Source organism: Entelurus aequoreus, linkage group LG12, assembly GCF_033978785.1.
Source record: "Entelurus aequoreus isolate RoL-2023_Sb linkage group LG12, RoL_Eaeq_v1.1, whole genome shotgun sequence".
NCBI lineage: Eukaryota > Metazoa > Chordata > Actinopteri > Syngnathiformes > Syngnathidae > Entelurus > Entelurus aequoreus.
Window position 1 is genome coordinate 18118596 of NC_084742.1, and position 18576 is coordinate 18137171.

At 40.1% G+C, this 18576-nt stretch overlaps 1 protein-coding gene across 22 annotated transcripts in view; it reads right to left on the bottom strand.

Moving 5' to 3' along the window:
• wnk1b (WNK lysine deficient protein kinase 1b) overlaps window positions 1-17908 on the bottom strand; it is a 124189-nt gene extending 106281 nt beyond the window's left edge. For 4 of the 22 annotated variants that reach the window (XM_062064957.1, XM_062064956.1, XM_062064955.1 and 1 more), the window contains exons 1-2: window positions 17336-17907; window positions 9901-11116 (exon numbers count right to left, since the gene is read on the bottom strand). In XM_062064957.1, coding sequence (XP_061920941.1) covers window positions 9901-10695 — 795 coding nt within the window. In that variant the 5' untranslated portion in view covers window positions 10696-11116; window positions 17336-17907. Of the gene's footprint in view, window positions 1-9900; window positions 11117-17335 lie in introns of all 22 variants that reach the window. The other 18 variants (XM_062064945.1, XM_062064944.1, XM_062064941.1 and 15 more) reach the window with 14 other exon arrangements.
• Window positions 17909-18576: the final 668 nt, after the last annotated feature.

Sequence of the window (18576 nt, forward strand, 5' to 3'; positions counted from 1 at the left end):
GGTGAAATTGATTAAATAAATTATTTAATTGGTGATTTGCGCCCAAAACATCACCATTTTAATATGTAACATGCCTTTTAGAAAGAAAAATAAACTTTTAAATAATAAATATTATATGGAAAATAGTACTCTTGAATGTAGTTCAAAGAAGTACAGTAGTTTTATGAAGCAATGTAAGTAATGTACAGCATTTACTTTAGAGAGTGGACTTCTACAGTATTTCCGTCCAACTGATTCTCCGTCAAACACACTATCAGCAGATTCCCCATATTTTTATGGATAAATGTCCACCGTTTAGATATTATTTAAACGTCCTTAGGTGGGTTATCAACTTATTCTTTTTCAGTATGGTGCAGACTAGCAGTGCTATGCTAGCGAGTAAAACTGGAAGTTTTGGTCAGATCTTACGGGATTCACCGTGACATTCACTACGCCAACAAGTAGTGGGGAGGCTTGTGGCAGAAATGTTTGCTTGCAACTTGAAGTACCAGTAGACTGGAAAAACAAGCTGCCTCTTTATTGAAGCTATTATCATATATATCTGATTTGACACCAAAAGACTTCCAAAGTTTGCGAATAAATAGACACAATAAAAATAGTATCAATCTTACAGAGATTCCTGAGCCATTTTATGAGTTAATGAGCAAGCAAGTCACGTGTTTTGTGACGTAGCGTTAAGAACTACAGATCCTTTCCCCGTCAACAACAATGCTACTCAAGCAGACTTTGTGAAAACCAACGATTACTTGGGAAAAATTATGATCCTTAACCTTTTATTTTTGAGCCCTCACACAAAGAGGATAAGCAACTTTTAGAAGCCAAGTGCTAAATGGATGCAACTTTATTGAGGTGCCAAACGTACACACTAACCATAACAAACCATAATAAAACAAACAGTGTACAATTTCCACTCTCGCTGGGATACTGACCGATGGGACACCCACATAATTCCGTGGCCTTCCGTCCGATTGTAGCTGAGATAGGCTCCAGCGTCCCCCATGACCCCAAAGGGAATAAGCGGTAAAAAATGGATGGATGGATGGATGAAGATTCAATTGCAATCCTCACAAACGGTTAAAAAAAAGAGTGGACACAGGGGATGTGAATGTCAACCAGCCTCTCGGTCCATGGCCACATTTGTCTACTACCAGGTGAGAGATGCGTGAATTATAATCTAGAATTTACTTTTAGCAAGTTTGAGATGAAGCAGAGGCAGCCGGCTTAGTGTGTCAACAATAGCAGCGTAAGATAGCATTAGCTCACTGCTATCAATGCGCCGCCGAAATAGACAGACTGCGTTGGGGCTTATAAAAACAATAACTCATATTTGGTTAATTTTCAGGTCACAACATGTACATGGAGTATTGTTGCTGGTTTCTGGAGGTTTTTTAGAGGGTATAGTGAGTGCAACAGAGGACCCTCGATTTGTTGACTAAAATTTTAGCTATTTATTTACGAATTTGAATGCACTAAAAAAAAGCCAAGCATATGCGTTCTTGTCTTACATAAGGATTGTGAATGATAAACACCACATCTCTTTCCAATTTCTGCATATTTCCAGTATGACTGATCTGATAATATGGTCAAGAGTGCAGAAGCGTTACTACAGTGACGTAGAATCTACAGATATCGCCGAAGATATTCGGAGTGGATTATTTAAAATGGCTGACTGAATTTGGGGCATTTTGTGATGTGTAATAGGGATGTGCGTATCGATCCTGTGGTATCGATATATCGATACTTACACGCTACTCATTTGGCATCACTTTTCTGAAAAAAGTATCGATATAAACCAAAAAACGGCATGTGGGGGGTGCAACCATCACTTTCAGATGTTTTTGGTGACTTACTTAACTTACTATGTGCTGGGACACCCCTGTACCTGGCAGAGTATAGAGCTGGCCCAGTCACGTGACAGGAGACAGCGAATGAGCGTCGTCAACGTGCAACACACACACAGCCAGCCGACAGAGATGCAGCCAGGCATATCCAGTGTTGTCCAATTGTTGACTTAAAACAGGCATTGTTTTTTTTTTTTTTAGTAATGTTTACTGAATATTTTTGTTTAAATGATTATCCTAAATTCAAATAATTTCCACACAGGGGAATTTACTGTTAGTTGAAAATTGCTTGAGTATTTAAAACAAGGTAAGAAAGAGATACAATTTGGAGATTCTTCATCTTTGCATTACAGTTTTATTTTTTTCCAAGAAAATCTTGAATATATTAATATAGATTGAATGTGATTTTGGTTTTAATCTGTAACATGATTTCTTACATTTCGAAAACATTAGCCTATTTCATATTTCATTAATTGCTAATTATATAACAAACTTTAAAAAATAACTGCAGCTTCTTGCAATTCGGATTTGACTGTTAATGGGAAAGCCCTAATATTTAATTATTATATATAATATATAGTTATTATTATATATAATATTTAATTTATTTTTCATATTTATGTTATTTATTTTAATTTTACTTTTATTATATATTGACCATAATAAAAGTGGTATAAATGGTCTGTATTTGTCTTGTGATTTGTCTTAAATAATAACAATAGTAATAATATTTTTGACTGACAAAAAATTTCCAATAAGAAATTATTGGTATCGGTATCGGTATCGGTATCGATGAAAATGCAAGAAAAAGTATCGGTATCGTATCGAATCCTAAAAGTGTGGTATCGCCCATCCCTAATGTGTAAATGGTATTTTCACAAACTTTGTGGATTGTAAATACAATCGGTTTAATGGATACAATGAAACACAATTAAGCATATAAAGTAAACTTATTTTCCACTCTACTGGTACTTTAAAGCATAAGAATAAGCTGAAAGACAGCTCGTGTCCTAAAAAATAGATTAGATGGCACACGTGTATCCTGAGGTACTACTGTATGTATAATTCTTAACCCCTGGTTTATTAGGAGAAAATTCTAAATACATTCAGAATTCCCTGAAGATGAATGTTGTATTATCAAAGAAATAAAACCATGGTATTGACATTCTTGGAACAAGAACGGTTCAAATCAATCATTGAGAGCATATATTAGTAAAACAACAAGAATATTAATATTGCATGATTTATGTTCACAAGCTAGTGTCTGTCTCCTATGACAACAATATACTTGTTCTCTCTGTAGGAACCTTGAAATGATTTAAATCTGCTTATAATTAGCCTCAAATGCATAGAGACACATTTTAATTAGGACATATTTGCATACGGTATATAAAATTACACCAGGAAAATTAAACTTTTATTAATGTCCAGCATTTAAGTCATGCAGTGACCAATCAATCTTTGCTGCAAGGTTGACTCAGCAGCCGTTTTGTCAGGGAAATCTGAACCTTAGGCCTCAACCCCCAGGAGAACCCTGCTCATATTTGTCTTTCAGCGAGATGTCCGACACAGCTTTTAATGTGTGCTATATATATATATATAGTGTGTGTGTGCGTTGTATAGACTATATAGACTCTGTGTCTATACCGTGAATATTATGTTTTACTTTCAGTGCGGTCAGTGGTTGTGTGAATAAAAAACTTCCCTCATGACACTGATTGACTTCATGGACCCTCAGCCCCCCTCAACCCCAAAGTGTCGAAGTAATCGTAGGCTGTGTGTGTGTGTGTGTGTGTGTGTGCGTGTGTGTGTGTGTGTGTGTGTGTGTGTGTGTGTGTGTGTGTGTGTGTGTGTGAGGGGGGTGATCTGCCTTGTGTTGCTGCCGATGGAAATTTCAAGCTCTCTGAGTTCCAATGGAGTTAAGAGCCTAAGGGTCTCACACACACACACACACACACACACACGCACACACACACACACACACACACACACACACACACACACACACACACACACACACACACACACACACACACACACACACACACACACACACACACACACACACACACACACACACACACACACACACACACACACACACACATTTTTTTCCTCCTCATTTTCTTTGTCTTTTCCCTGCCTTGTCACTATTCTTCCTCCACACAATTGGACTTACTTTTAACTCTATTTGGCAACCTTTCTTCTGCCCCCCAAATGGTATCTGAAGGTTAGACAGACTCCTACCGCCCACCAATGACCTCTGACCCAGACTCCTAATCATGCAGCAGAGGTTTGTTTTTTATTTTCACACTTTCCTTCATGATACTATGTTAGCATAAGAAAGTAGATACTAGTGGGAGCTTCCTTGTCTTTAAACGCTCCAATCTGCGAAGCAATCTTCCTCAGGGTGGCATGAGCGAGTTATGCCCGCCTTCCTCATCCATTTTTGGATTATCTTGGTCGTTAGAAAAGCAGTCGGTGGAGTGTGGCGCTACAATCCTAATTTAGAAGCGCTCCTTCACACAGTAGCTAGACTCTTGCCTACTTTTTGTCATGAAAAAAGTTCTATAAACTCTTGAGAACCAGCGTCCTCTGTAATGGACATTGGTGTTTTGTATAACAGGGCTATTTGTGTCTGTAATTTGCAACTTTTGTAACAAAAAAAAAACAAGCCTTAATGCTGACAGTTTAAATGTGATTAGTTCCTTATTCTCTTTTATTATGTATATTTGTTTGATCAAAACAAAGTTTAGTACAGAATAACTAAACAAAAGTAAAAACTACTATCTACTACTCTTTTAAATCATTGGCCCTTTGCCCTCAGTCCTTCTGTGTCCAGAAACATATTCCTTAAAACTGTAAACATTGACAAAACAACAAAAATATTTTGTGCAATAAAAATATTAATCTAATCACTCTACTATCGATCATATACTTATTCTATCTTTGATATCAACACCGCCTATTTATGGAAGGATCGGCCCTCCTCTTACATGTTGTGTACTGACCGTGACCGTGAAGTTATATTATCCTCTGCTTCTCATTAGTCTACTTGTTAATTCCATGTTAATAAATGCTTACTTTATGCTGCCATCTACACTTCTTAAATTTTACTGGGTACTTCTGTTGTTTTAAGATAGTTTAGTGGCTTGCTTAGCGATTAGCATGTCTGCTCCTCCCTTGCTCTTAATTGCTGTGTGTCAGGTTGAGCCTCCAGTGACACACACACACTCACGCACTCTTTCACACACACACACACACATACAATGCTAGAAAATGCAAAGCACGGCAATTTTGTTTATAGAGCACAATTCGTACGCAAGGCAATTCAAAGTGCTTTACAGAAAATTAAAATAATTAAAAATAATTCTAATTTAAATCAGAAAATACAATCATCATAAAAAACAATCATAATAAGTTAAAATCAATCACATACTGCACATAAAATACTTTCAGTTGTCACATGCACGATTAAAAAAATAAAAAATAACTGTGGTAATCTGTAAATGTCCTTGCCTATTTCTGTTGTCTGCACTCCATGTTCACTCTCTCTCTCGTTCACAGTATGGAGTGCAGCTGACGCAAGGCAGCAGCACACACCTGACTGTAATTAAAAACAGCCTATTTAACCAGGCTGCTGACAACCGGTGAGCGCCGGAACTTTGCCATTGCTTGCAACCTGTTGGTCGTGCCACGAGAACTCACTAGTTCATCGCGTACTTTTCATCTCAGGTTGGCCCGTATTATTCCTAGCCTTGTCTAGCGTTTTATTTTGGACCTAGTCTATTTACTTCTTTCTTGAAGTATATTTTTCCTAGCCTTGTCTAGCGTTTTTAGTTTTGTGTGTTTATTTTCCTCTTAGTAGTTTTTTTTTACATGGTGTGTTTTGTGTTTTCCACCATCGCCTTTGTTTGCTACCTTGTGCTTCCGCCAAATAAAAGGAAGAACAATTGTAAACACAAATTCGTCTCTGCATCCTTGGGATCCACCTCACCGATTCCTAACAATAACAATAATACACAAATAATAAAATGACTATCACCCACTGAAAAGACACCTGGCAGAGTTCCAGGCTATTTTTTAAGATGTGTAGCGAACTTTCAAAGTGCCTATTCTATAAAAAGTAGAGCAAACAAGTAATGAAGATTATACATTTATCTGAAGTTTGGTTCTCATAAAAAGGCACATAAAGACTGCTTTTAAAAAGTCACTTTTGCATAATATTGAAACTCAACCATGTCCTGTGCAAATAAAGATTAGATAGAGATTATAGATATAGATTATAGATAGTAGACTCCCACACATCTCCAGTTGCCCACACACTGAATAAACATGCATGTAACTGTACTCCAGCACGCACGCACACACACACACACACGCACGCAATAGACACAAGCACAGACGCCACGAAGGATTGCAGAAAAGAATCTGTAGGAAGCAACATGTCTCTGCATGCTTACAGTGTGCCTCATCACCACAGGACATCCTTACATAACACTTCCCATACATCATGTTTCAATGCAGTGTTAAGCCACAATATATTAAATATGTCCTGCAAGAGAATCCCCTTCAAAATCAAACTGACTTGCGCCCAATAAACACCTGCTTGACACGGCACCTCATTGTTGATCGTGTTGGGGAGCTGACTGCTTGTTTTCTGATAAACAAAGCGGTGTTTCCAAGGTGCAAAGCTGATTTTAGCCACTGGGACTGCTGCAGCCTTGAGGTGCATCTTGTGATGCGATGAATGAACGCAAAAGAGGGAGGACAAAAACAGCCTGTTTACAAGAGCAAAGAGAAGAAGCTCACTTGATGAATTTTTTGTTTGTCCGGGTGACAAAACATCCTGCATTATACTAAAGATGCACGAGTAGACCTTTCTAATATTGCATTTAGGAGTGTTCCAATCTGATATGGAAACAAGTATGGATATGTGCTTGCACGTAAAGTTATATAAGCAGTCCTGCAGCGTGTTTACTTGTGCAAAGCTGGACAACTAGTTTACATCTAAATGTCCTCCAATAAGCACACAAAGTTGGTCTTTTCTTCTATTTTAGTCCAGTCATTTACAAAAGGAGCGAGCAGCTACACAACTAAGTACACGATAGCATACAAGCTACACAAATGTAATAATAATTGAACAATATTGCAATCTAAAACAGCAAATTTGTCTATATAAACAAGTATTAAACAATTATAGTTGCATATTACTAACACATACACAGTCTTCAAGGCAGAAACATTTTAGAACGTATCCACCAACAAACATGTCTGCATCATTTAACTTACTGCATCATGACCCTAACTTAAAGGCCTACTGAAACCCACTACTACCGACCACGCAGTCTGATAGTTTATATATCAATGATGAAATCTTAACATTGCAACACATGCCAATACGGCCGGGTTAATTTATAAAGTGTAATTTTAAATTTCCCGGGGAACTTCCGGTTGAAAACGTCTATGTATGATGACGTTTGCGCGTGACGTCAATGGTTGAAACGGAAGTATTCGGACACATTGTATCTCAATACAAACAGCTCTGTTTTCATCGCAAAATTCCACAGTATTCTGGACATCTGTGTTGGTGAATCTTTTGCAATTTGTTTAATGAACAATGGAGACTGCAAAGAAGAAAGCTGTAGGTTGGATCGGTGTATTAGCGGATGGCTGCAGCAACACAACCAGGAGGACTTTGAGGATAGCAGACACGCTATCCGACGTTAGCCGCCGACCGCATCGATGATCGGGTGAAGTCCTTCGTCGCGCCGTCGATCGCTGGAACGCAGGTGAGCACGGGTGTTGATGAGCAGATGAGGGCTGGCGTAGGTGGAGCGCTAATGTTTTTATCATAGCTCTGACGAGGTCCCGTAGCTAAGTTAGCTTCAATGGCGTTGTTAGCAACAGCATTGCTAGGCTTCGACAGGCGGCACAGCATTAACCGTGTAGTTACAGGTCCAGTGTTTGGTTCGGTGTCTCCTGATAGTAGTATTGTTGATCTGCTGTCTATCCTTCCAGTCAGGGGCTTATTTCTTTTGTTTCTATCTGCATTTAAGTACGATGCTATCACGTTAGCTCCGTAGCTAATGTGCTTCACCGATGTATTGTCGTGGAGACAAAAGTCACTGTGAATGTCCATTTCGCGTTCTCGACTCTCATTTTCAAGAGGATATAGTATCCGAGGTGGTTTAAAATACAAATCCGTGATCCACAATAGAAAAAGGAGAAAGTGTGGAATCCAATGAGCCCTTTTACCTAAGTTACGATCAGAGCGAAAAAAGATATGTCCTGCACTGCACTCTAGTCCTTCACTCTCACGTTCCTCATCCACGAATCTTTCATCCTCGCTCAAATTAATGGGGTAATCGTCGCTTTCTCGGTCTGAATCGCTCTCGCTGCTGGTGTAAACAATGGGGAAATGTGAGGAGCCCTTCAACCTGCGACGTCACGCTACTTCCGGTACAGGCAAGGCTTTTTTTATCAGCGACCAAAAGTTGCGAACTTTATCGTCGATGTTCTCTACTAAATCCTTTCAGCAAAAATATGGCAATATCGCGAAATGATCAAGTATGACACATAGAATGGATCTGCTATCCCCGTTTGAATTTAAAAAATTCATTTCAGTAGGCCTTTAATGAAATATTGTGACCAGTAGGTGTCACTTAAAAAACAATTACCATTCCACATCCACTTTAACACAGCCTATGTACATTTCGGATTTTATTAATAAATAGGTTAGTGTTTTTCATATCTATCATTGTTTTCTGTTGGACTAATTTCACTCGATCAAACCTTTTCTAACATTTTACACTGCAAAATAATAAAAGTATGTATGATTCTTGCTGATATCGTATCTGATCCCAATTGGTATCAGTTAATACTCAAGGTTCCAATATTGGTATCGTATCGGAAGTGAAAAATTTGTATCAGGACCACCCCTCTTAATTTAGTTTTTAATCACATACATGCTATATTATGTTATGCTATGACGTAAGAAGAACCAGCATTGAAGCAATGACTTTCTTTTGGAATCAGCATTCAATTTATGAGTCAGTTTCAAGTTTACGACTCCTTGCTGACGTTTTGACGTAAGTGACAAAGTGTGCATTGAATGAAGTCATCTGCAATCAGAGAGGATGTATCTGCTTGGTTCTGTGGCAGGACTTTGAAAGAACAACCACATGTTTTCTTCCTGCTCTTAAAAGCCTAAGCACAACAGCCGGTCGCCATGAATGTCATGGTCATGTGACCATACTGTACATGGGATACTCACTGAGCACGCTCTCTTCCAGAGATGCATCCAGGAAATGACTCGATGTCTGCATAACGTTGCAGCAGCACACAACAACGCAGCAAGAGCATCCTGTTGTGTCCTGTTTCAGTCTGCAGACACTTTGCTCAATGCTTTGTTTTCCACTCGGCAATCAAGTCAAAATCATCACTAAATTGCACAGCAGCGGCAAACTAGCTCGTGGGCACCATAAAAAGGTAATGAAAGATGCCAACTTGTTAGAAATGTACTGTTTTTTTCCAACAATTACAGTACAATTTGCATAATTTCAGTACTAATCTTACTTGAGCTTAGGTGAACTCACATTTGGTTTATCACTTGTGGGTCGTTACATTACTTCCCCTCCTTTGGCACTATTGGAAGAGGTGGGTCAGGGCACGGCATTATTGGTCATACAGGTCACAGAATGAGTGCAATCCATAACGTTTTATCTTTACCTCCGAAAACCACAGGTGAACAAGGTACCTTTAAGACCTATTTAAATGAGGAGACACTCTCCAGTGTGGAAGTCTTTGGTCTTAAAAAGTCAAAACCAGCATTTGTGCGGGTAGGAAGCGTAATTCCATTAATGCTATCACGTAGCACATAACTTGCCATACCAGTGAAGTATGGCAAGTTATGTGCTACCTCGGTTTTCGTTAGTAATTTCTTCCAAAAGGTGCAACAAAGAAAGAATCGTAGGAATACTGATGCAGTTTGTTCCATTAGAACATCGCATGATTGAATTGAGAAGAATAAAGCAGACAATAAATGTAGGTGACATACCTGCAGCTCGCACCACGCCACCTCCACCGTTGTCTCTGTGTCGAGCCCCTTGTACACCGTCTTGAAGGACCCTCTCCCGATCTCAATGTCGAATTTCAAGAAGCGTCCATCCGGTGACGTCCCGACGGCCTTCGTCTCGGCCTCCTCGATGTCCTCCTGCACTCGCTTCTCGGCCTCCCTCTGCTCAGCGCGTGCTTTGGCCAGCTCCGTCTCTCGCTCCTTCTCCTCCGTGGGACTGCTGATGCTGCACTCGTGCACTTTTTCGTCTTTGGCCATCTCCTGCAGGGAGTCGCGCTGCCGGTCTCCCGTTTGTTTGACATCCACTACGGCCGAAGGCGGCTCCTTTACCACGCCATCAGCGTGTCCAACGTGACCCACGCCAACATTTTGGCGTTGCCCCTCTAGAGGTGCCCCGGGCTGAAAGCTTTGCAAAGAGGGGCCTTCCACTGCCTCTTGGACGTCTCGCTCCGCAGTGCGAGAAACCAAATAGCTGACGGGGGGTCCCCTGCAGTCTGGCAGCGAGGTGAGCGTCACCGCTGCCTTGCTGGGCAGGTCCAGGGCGGTGGCATTGGAGTCGCAGATGACACTCCGGCGGAAGAAGCGGTGCTCGGCCGTCTTGGAGTCTCTGTCCATCGTGTGACGCCGTCGTTGGACCTCCGGGTGTCCCTCCAGCTTGTCCACTACATGCGAGTCTGAACTTGCAGAGCAGTTCACATTCTTGTGGGGGGTCTGAGGGGTCAGCGACAGAGGGGCCGGGGCAATGAATTTCACTGCTTTGCTATTGCTTTCCGACATTCTTCCTCCCAGACCACAAAGGTTTGCTAAATGTAACTTCTCCTCAGCCTCCAATAAAATCAACCAAGGTGGAACAGCAATGGAGCATTCTCAAAGCAGCATAAGAGTTAGTAGAAAGACAAGCTACAGTTCCTGTAGGACCCTATACTGGGTTTAGGGAAGCCCCAGGAGAGCGCAAGGGGCTTTCTTTTGAAGAGCAGGGAGGGAAAGGTCAGAAGGCAACGAAAGGAATAGGAAACTGTGAGATCAACATCCAAATCCATCCTGCTGCCAACATCCAGGGAAGTGCATTGAAGACATGGACAGACCAAGGATGTTTCCAGACTAACCTACTAGGAGGAACTCTTTGAGAACCTGCTCAGGGAAGGTGGGCCTAGCCTGGCCTAACCCGGCCCAGCTTGGTCCTGGTCTTTCCTGGTCACTGGAAACAGAAAAGAAAAGCGTCACTCAGTAACTTCTTGTTGCTCTCAAGCTTTTGGTCTCCTAAGCCAGTGATCAATAAGGACGACTACTTTGGCGAGCATACCGGTAAGAAAACATGTGGAAAAGAGGAAGAAGGTGGAACAATGAAACAGAAGGAAATGTTTGTTGAGCAGTGGCAACAATGCTTCAGTCTTTTTGATGATTCCTCAGGGGAATGCCAAGACACAGTCAGAACTTGGGTGAGAGTTAGCTCAAAGGCTACATCATTATCACGCTAACTGCTAGTAAAGGCAGACAATCACAGCATCAAAACAACCGCTTAAACTCAGTTTTACGGTGGAAATTTTTCAGCTTGTATCAATTACTTATGCACGATACCTTCAAAAAATGTATCCGGTTAGGTTTAAAGGCATAAAGATTTTTTAAATCTGAAGAGATGTTTTATCGCTACAGACACACACACACTAAGATAAAACAAATCAGGAATTGAGTAGTTTCAATCAATATGTGTGTGTTGTGTTACGCTAATACCAACACAATCATTATGTCCCATCACAGAGTATGACTCTAGTTCTTCAACCACAAAATATCGTGTGAACAAACATGATCTAATAAATAGGAAAATAAAAAATCATGGCAACCACTAAGGGTGCCCAAAAAAAATCAATTCAGATCCAAATCGCGATTCTTATTTGTCCTGACTCTAATACAATTCATAATTTAAAATATGGATTTAAAGAAATATATATATATATATATATATATATATATATATATATATATATATATATATATATATATATATATATATATATATATATATATATATATATATATATATATATATACTACCGTTCAAAAGTTTGGGGTCACATTGAAATGTCCTTATTTTTGAAGGAAAAGCACTGTACTTTTCAATGAAGATAACTTTAAACTAGTCTTAACTTTAAAGAAATACACTCTATACATTGCTAATGTGGTAAATGACTATTCTAGCTGCAAATGTCTGGTTTTTGGTGCAATATCTACATAGGTGTAAAGAGGCCCATTTCCAGCAACTATCACCCCAGTGTTTTAATGGTACAATGTGTTTGCTCATTGGCTCAGAAGGCTAATTGATGATTAGAAAACCCTTGTGCAATCTTGTTCACACATCTGAAAACAGTTTAGCTCGTTACAGAAGCTACAAAACTGACCTTCCTTTGAGCAGATTGAGTTTCTGGAACATCACATTTGTGGGGTCAATTAAACGCTCAAAATGGCCAGAAAAAGAGAACTTTCATCTGAAATTCGACAGTCTATTCTTGTTCTTAGAAATGAAGGCTATTCCACAAAATTGTTTGGGTGACCCCAAACTTTTGAACGGTAGTGTGTATATATATATATATATATATATATATATATATATATATATATATATATATATATATATATATATATATATATATATATATTTTTTTTTTTTTTTTTATTTTTTTTTTTTAATGAAAATCAATATTTAAAAACATTTTTAGGTCATCTCAATGCAGCCAGAAGGAGCTTTTTTAACCTGTTTCGAAAAAGTGAGTTATTATACCAAATAATACATTGTAAGAATCGGTTTGAATAGAGAATTGATTCTGAAAAGAATCATCACCCCAGGAATCAGAATCAGATCGAATCAAAGGGGTGCCCTAAGATTCACAATCTTAGGCAACCACCAGAACATAGAATATGACATAAGAGAGGAGGGAATTATGATAATTTTAGGACTATTTTTGACAATACACAAAAGACAAAATGTATAATGATCAAGTGAGTAGTGAGTGATTCCCAACGCTTTTCATTAGCTACTTTCTGCAATACGTCACAATTCATGCAGCAATGACTCAGGAGATGTCGGCTTTCCTCACAGATGTGAAGCGTTTTGGTACATTTTAAAAGTGTTCAATATTTACGATTGTTGCCCCTGACATGTTTTGGAACCAATTATTGGGATAAATTCAGTCTTGACACACATCAGACCACAAACAATCTCATAAAATAATCTAATAAGACAATAATATAAGAAAAATGACAGTGTTTTTTAACAAAAGAGGGAAACTTGGGACAACAAAAGTCAGATTGTCTTTATGTGTGAAGGAGTAAAGGTGCAGAAGGAAAGTCCTTTAATTGCTGCCCTTCCAAATTTAGCCCAAAGTCACCACAGCCTGGCTAACCTCAAGGTGAGGATCCTCTCTGACCAGTTAGCAGCTTAGCATGAGAGGAGAGGTCAGTCAAAGTGGCAAAGAGAGAAGCGCTGTACAACAACTCTAAACATGTCTGGAAACATGGAAGCAATGTTTATAGTTCACTTTTTGAATACTGTACTAGAGTAACAAATCTCCACCAGGGTCTGAACTATCTGAGTACACAAGGGGCCTAGATCTTCCTGCAAAAAGCAGATACAAGCAAAAAAATCTAACTATGCAATGGAATAGATCACTGTACGTTATCAAAAAAAGATTTATCAAGTGATATCAAGGATTATCCGTCAGTGGAGTTCCCAGAAAGATCAAACTATCTAGAAAACATTCTAAACGACAAAACAGATGAAAACTTGGAAAAGCATGGAGGTCTACGACTTTTTTGTGTGGCTGGGTCAAGGAAATTGGTATCAAGACTCTCCCTGATAAATCATGCATCATTTTTGCTCGGGTAAAGTTGCATTTCATGATTTAATTTCGTGTCTACAGCCTTGTTTGTTGCCTTGTTGTTGTTGCACGCACTGTTTACGAGTATGTGTTTTTCCCCATCTTTATCAAAAATATAACTATAGATCTCAACGTTGTGTATGTGCTGAATGCTTCATTTATGATTGTTGCCTTTTAAAAGCTTAACTCTTTTAGGTTTTGCTCACATTTGCTTTCTTTTATTTAGACACATCCATTTTCTGCCGCTTGTCCCTTTCGGGGTTGCGGGGGTGCTGGAGTCTATCCCAGCTGCATTCGGGCTAAGGCGGGGTACACCCTGGACAAGGCACCACCTCATCACAGGGCCAAAACAGATAGACAGACAACATTCACACTCACACTCACACACTATGGCCAATTTAGTGTTGCCAATCAATCTATCACCAGGTGCATGTCTTTGTAGGTGGGAGAAAGCCGGAGTACCCGGAGGGAATCACTCATAGCAAAAATGTGTTTTAAGATAATACTGTACAAATACAAACCCCGTTTCTAAATGAGTTGGGAAATTGTGTTAGATGTAAATATAAACGGAATACAATGATTTGCAAATCCTTTTCGACCCATATTCAATTGAATGCACTACAAAGACAAGATATTTGATGTTCAAACTCATAAACTTTTTTTTTTTTTTTTGCAAATAATAATTAACTTAGAATTTCATGGCTGCAACACGTGCCAAAGTAGTTGGGAAAGGGCATGTTCACCACTTTGTTACATGGCCTTTCCTTTTAACAACACTCAGTAAACGTTTGGGAACTGAGGAGACACATTTTTGAAGCTTCTCAGGTGGAATTCTTTCCCATTCTTGCTTGATGTACAGCTTAAGTTGTTCAACAGTCCGGGGGTCTCCATTGTGGTATTTTAGGCTTCATAATGCGCCACACATTTTCAATGGGAGACAGGTCTGGACTACAGGCAGGCCAGTCTAGTACCCGCACTCTTTTACTATGAAGCCACGTTGATGTAACATGTGGCTCGGCATTGTCTTGCTGAAATAAGCAGGGGCGTCCATGGTAACGTTGCTTGGATGGCAACATATGTTGCTCCAAAACCTGTATGTACCTTTCAGCATTAATGGCGCCTTCACAGATGTGTAAGTTACCCATGTCTTGGGCACTAATACACCCTCATACCATCACAGATGCTGGCTTTTCAACTTTGCGCCTATAACAATCCGGATGGTTCTTTTCCTCTTTGGTCCGGAGGACACGACGTCCACAGTTTCCAAAAACAATTTGAAATGTGGACTCGTCAGACCACAGAACACTTTTCCACTTTGTATCAGTCCATCTTAGATAAGCTCAGGCCCAGCGAAGCCGACTGCGTTTCTGGGTGTTGTTGATAAAAGGTTTTCGCCTTGCATAGGAGAGTTTTAACTTGCACTTACAGATGTAGCGACCAACTGTAGTTACTGACAGTGGGTTTCTGAAGTGTTCCTGAGCCCATGTGGTGATATCCTTTACACACTGATGTCGCTTGTTGATGCAGTACAGCCTGAGGGATCGAAGGTCACAGGCTTAGCTGCTTACGTGCAGTGATTTCTCCAGATTCTCTGAACCCTTTGATGATATTACGGACCGTAGATGGTGAAATCTCTAAATTCCTTGCAATAGCTGGTTGAGAAAGGTTTTTCTTAAACTGTTCAACAATTTGCTCACGCATTTGTTGACAAAGTGGTGACCCTCGCCCCATCCTTGTTTGTGAATGACTGAGCATTTCATGGAATCTATTTTTATACCCAATCATGGCACCCACCTGTTCCCAATGTGCCTGTTCACCTGTGGGATGTTCCAAATAAGTGTTTGATGAGCATTCCTCAACTTTATCAGTATTTATTGCCACCCTTCCCAACTTCTTTGTCACGTGTTGCTGGCATCAAATTCTAAAGTTAATGATTATTTGCAAAGAAAAAAATGTTTATCAGTTTGAACATCAAATATGTTATCTTTGTAGCATATTCAACTGAATATGGGTTGAAAATGATTTGCAAATCATTGTATTCCGTTTATATTTACATCTAACACAGTTTCCCAACTCATATGGAAACAGGGTTTGTAGTATCAAGATAATACTTAAATGGAAAATACTAAACATTATATAGTATATAAAAAAAACACCTTTAAAAAAGTGATCACTGCAAACTCTGCTCCCTTGGAGCGGAGTGCGTACCATTTTTCTTCTCGTCGTTTCATTAAATCATGCAGTCTTCCGCCCTCCTTGATTACTTCTCGAGGAACTGTGAAGAAACATTTATTCTTTTTGCGATTTGAACTGTTTGTTCAGCCAAAAACAACGCAAGCATGGGGCATTTTTCTTCGAGAAAGGCCAAATGGCGCATGGTGATGTCATGTAAATCCAAACAATATATATATATTGGGGCGGTATAGCTCGGTTGGTAGAGTGGCCGTGCCAGCAACTTGAGGGTTCCAGGTTCGATCCCAGCTTCTGCCATCCTAGTCACTGCCGTTGTGTCCTTGGGCAAGACACTTTACCCACCTGCTCCCAGTGCCACCCACACTGGTTTAAATGTAACTTAGATATTGGGTTTCACTATGTAAAGCGCTTTGAGTCACTAGAGAAAAGCGCTATATAATATAATTCACTTCACTTCACTTCACATATGTACAATATGTGCTGATGCTGACTTGTCATAGGTAATGAAGCAGGTGTGTGTGTCCATGTAAATCCTAACAATGTCAATAAAGTTCAAAAGTTAAAGTACCAATGATTGTCTCACACACACACTAGGTGTGGCGAAATTGTTCTCTGCATTTGACCCATCACCCTTGATCACCCCCTGGGAGGTGAGGGGAGCAGTGAGCAGCAGCGGTGGCTGCGCCCGGGAATCATTTTTGGTGATTTAACTCCCAATTCCAACCCTTGATGCTGAGTGCCAAGCAGGGAGGTAACGGGTCCCATTTTTATAGTCTTTGCTATGACTCAGCCGGGGTTTGAACTCACAACCTACCGATCTCAGGGCGGACACTCTAACCAAAAGCATGCAATTTAAGGCTAAATAGTAACCGCTTTTCCTACAGCATAACCAATCCCAGCTTCATCCTGCAAACAAATTGTATTTATGTGCAAATGTCATTATTAGATGACATTGTTTATGTTTATTTTTGGGTCCCCTGCTGTTCATGGGAACATTCACACAGGGTCAAAGTGACTCAGTGAATTATTAACAGGAAGGAAGAAGCCAATTAGCAGCCCTGTTAATTTAAAAAAAATAGAACATTACATATTTAAACATAATATCAATTAATTAGATTAGATTATAGCACATCACAAGTACTTACTCACTAATTTTACATTAGAGAAAATATTTTTGCCTGCACTTTGTCAACAATTAAAACAATCTCATGAGACTCAAAGATGCTTGTCTTGAGTCCAGTAATGGTTCAAATCCTGCAGAAAGACAGCATTTAGTCTCCTATTGAAATAGAAAATGAGGTCTTGTGCAGGTCTAACTTTGCATGCAACAGTCAAGTCGATGTATTTATTACCTGTTACATCTGTTCTCGTCCTGCTTGGAGGAGTTTGGAGGGCCACGAACTTGATGAAGATCCTGCGCGGTGTCACGACCAAATGTCACATTAAGGCCACAGATGCTTGACGAAAAGCCCGCAGAGACGATAAAGACATTTGCCACAACGGCACGACTTAATAGTAGCTTGGAACCTCCACAGAAGACACGAAAAGGGGCTTGGAGCACCAAGTGGTCAGCGGGACTTGCACGCAGCGGCAAGCCGACAGGCAGACACCCCCCACGGGGTAGAGAAGCCAAGTTCGCCCGCTGATGCCGCGGAGCCTCTGGTGCTTCTCTCCCCAACAATATTATTTTATCCGCTGTCCGTTCAGTCCGACTTGGCAGTGAGTGCAGCGAAAGAGGAGTTAAAATCCCCAGAGAGCTTCAGTGTTCAGGCTCCAGGACGGAGGCTCGCATGGTTCTGAGCTGCTTTCAGCGATGACTCAACAAGGCAAGCAAAGTGTCAAGTCTAACCAGCCTAACCCACAAAAGAAGTGAAAGTACTTTCAAAATAAACCACCGTTGAATACGCGTGACGTTACTTCCGGCTTCTGTCGCCTCGTACTTTCTCTACGCAAATAATCTGAGCGAAAATGTGAAAAGATGTGATTCAGGGAGGAAAGACGGACTCTTTTCCAGCATCCTGCAGTCAGTGTGAAAGGAAGTAAATGAGGGAGGAGGTGCTGTGTTCACTTAGGTTGAAGGGCACACATGGTTTGAGAGTAACACTTTACATTTAGTAAGCAGCGACAGAAGAATGTCAAGTGTGTGTAAGTGTAATAGAGAATGTGCAGTATGAGTTGATAGAGTACAGGAAATGCATTTTGCAGAGGAATAAATAGTACAGCATAGAGTAGGGGTGTCAAACTCATTTTAGATCGGGGGCCACATGGAGAAAAATCTACTCCCAAGATGGCACGATAACTTAAAAATAAAGACAACTTGAGATTGTTTTCTTTGTTTAAAAATAGAACAAGCACATTCTGAAATTCTACAAATCATAATATTGTTGTTGTTTTTTCAATGTTTATTTATATAGCCCTAAATCACAAGTGTCTCAAAGGGCTGTACAAGCCACAACGACATCCTCGGTACAGAGCCCACATACGGGCAAGGAAAACTCACCCCAGTGGGACGTCAATGTGAATGACTATGAGAAACCTTGGAGAGGACCGCATATGTGGGTAACCCCCCCCCTCTAGGGGAGACCGAAAGCAA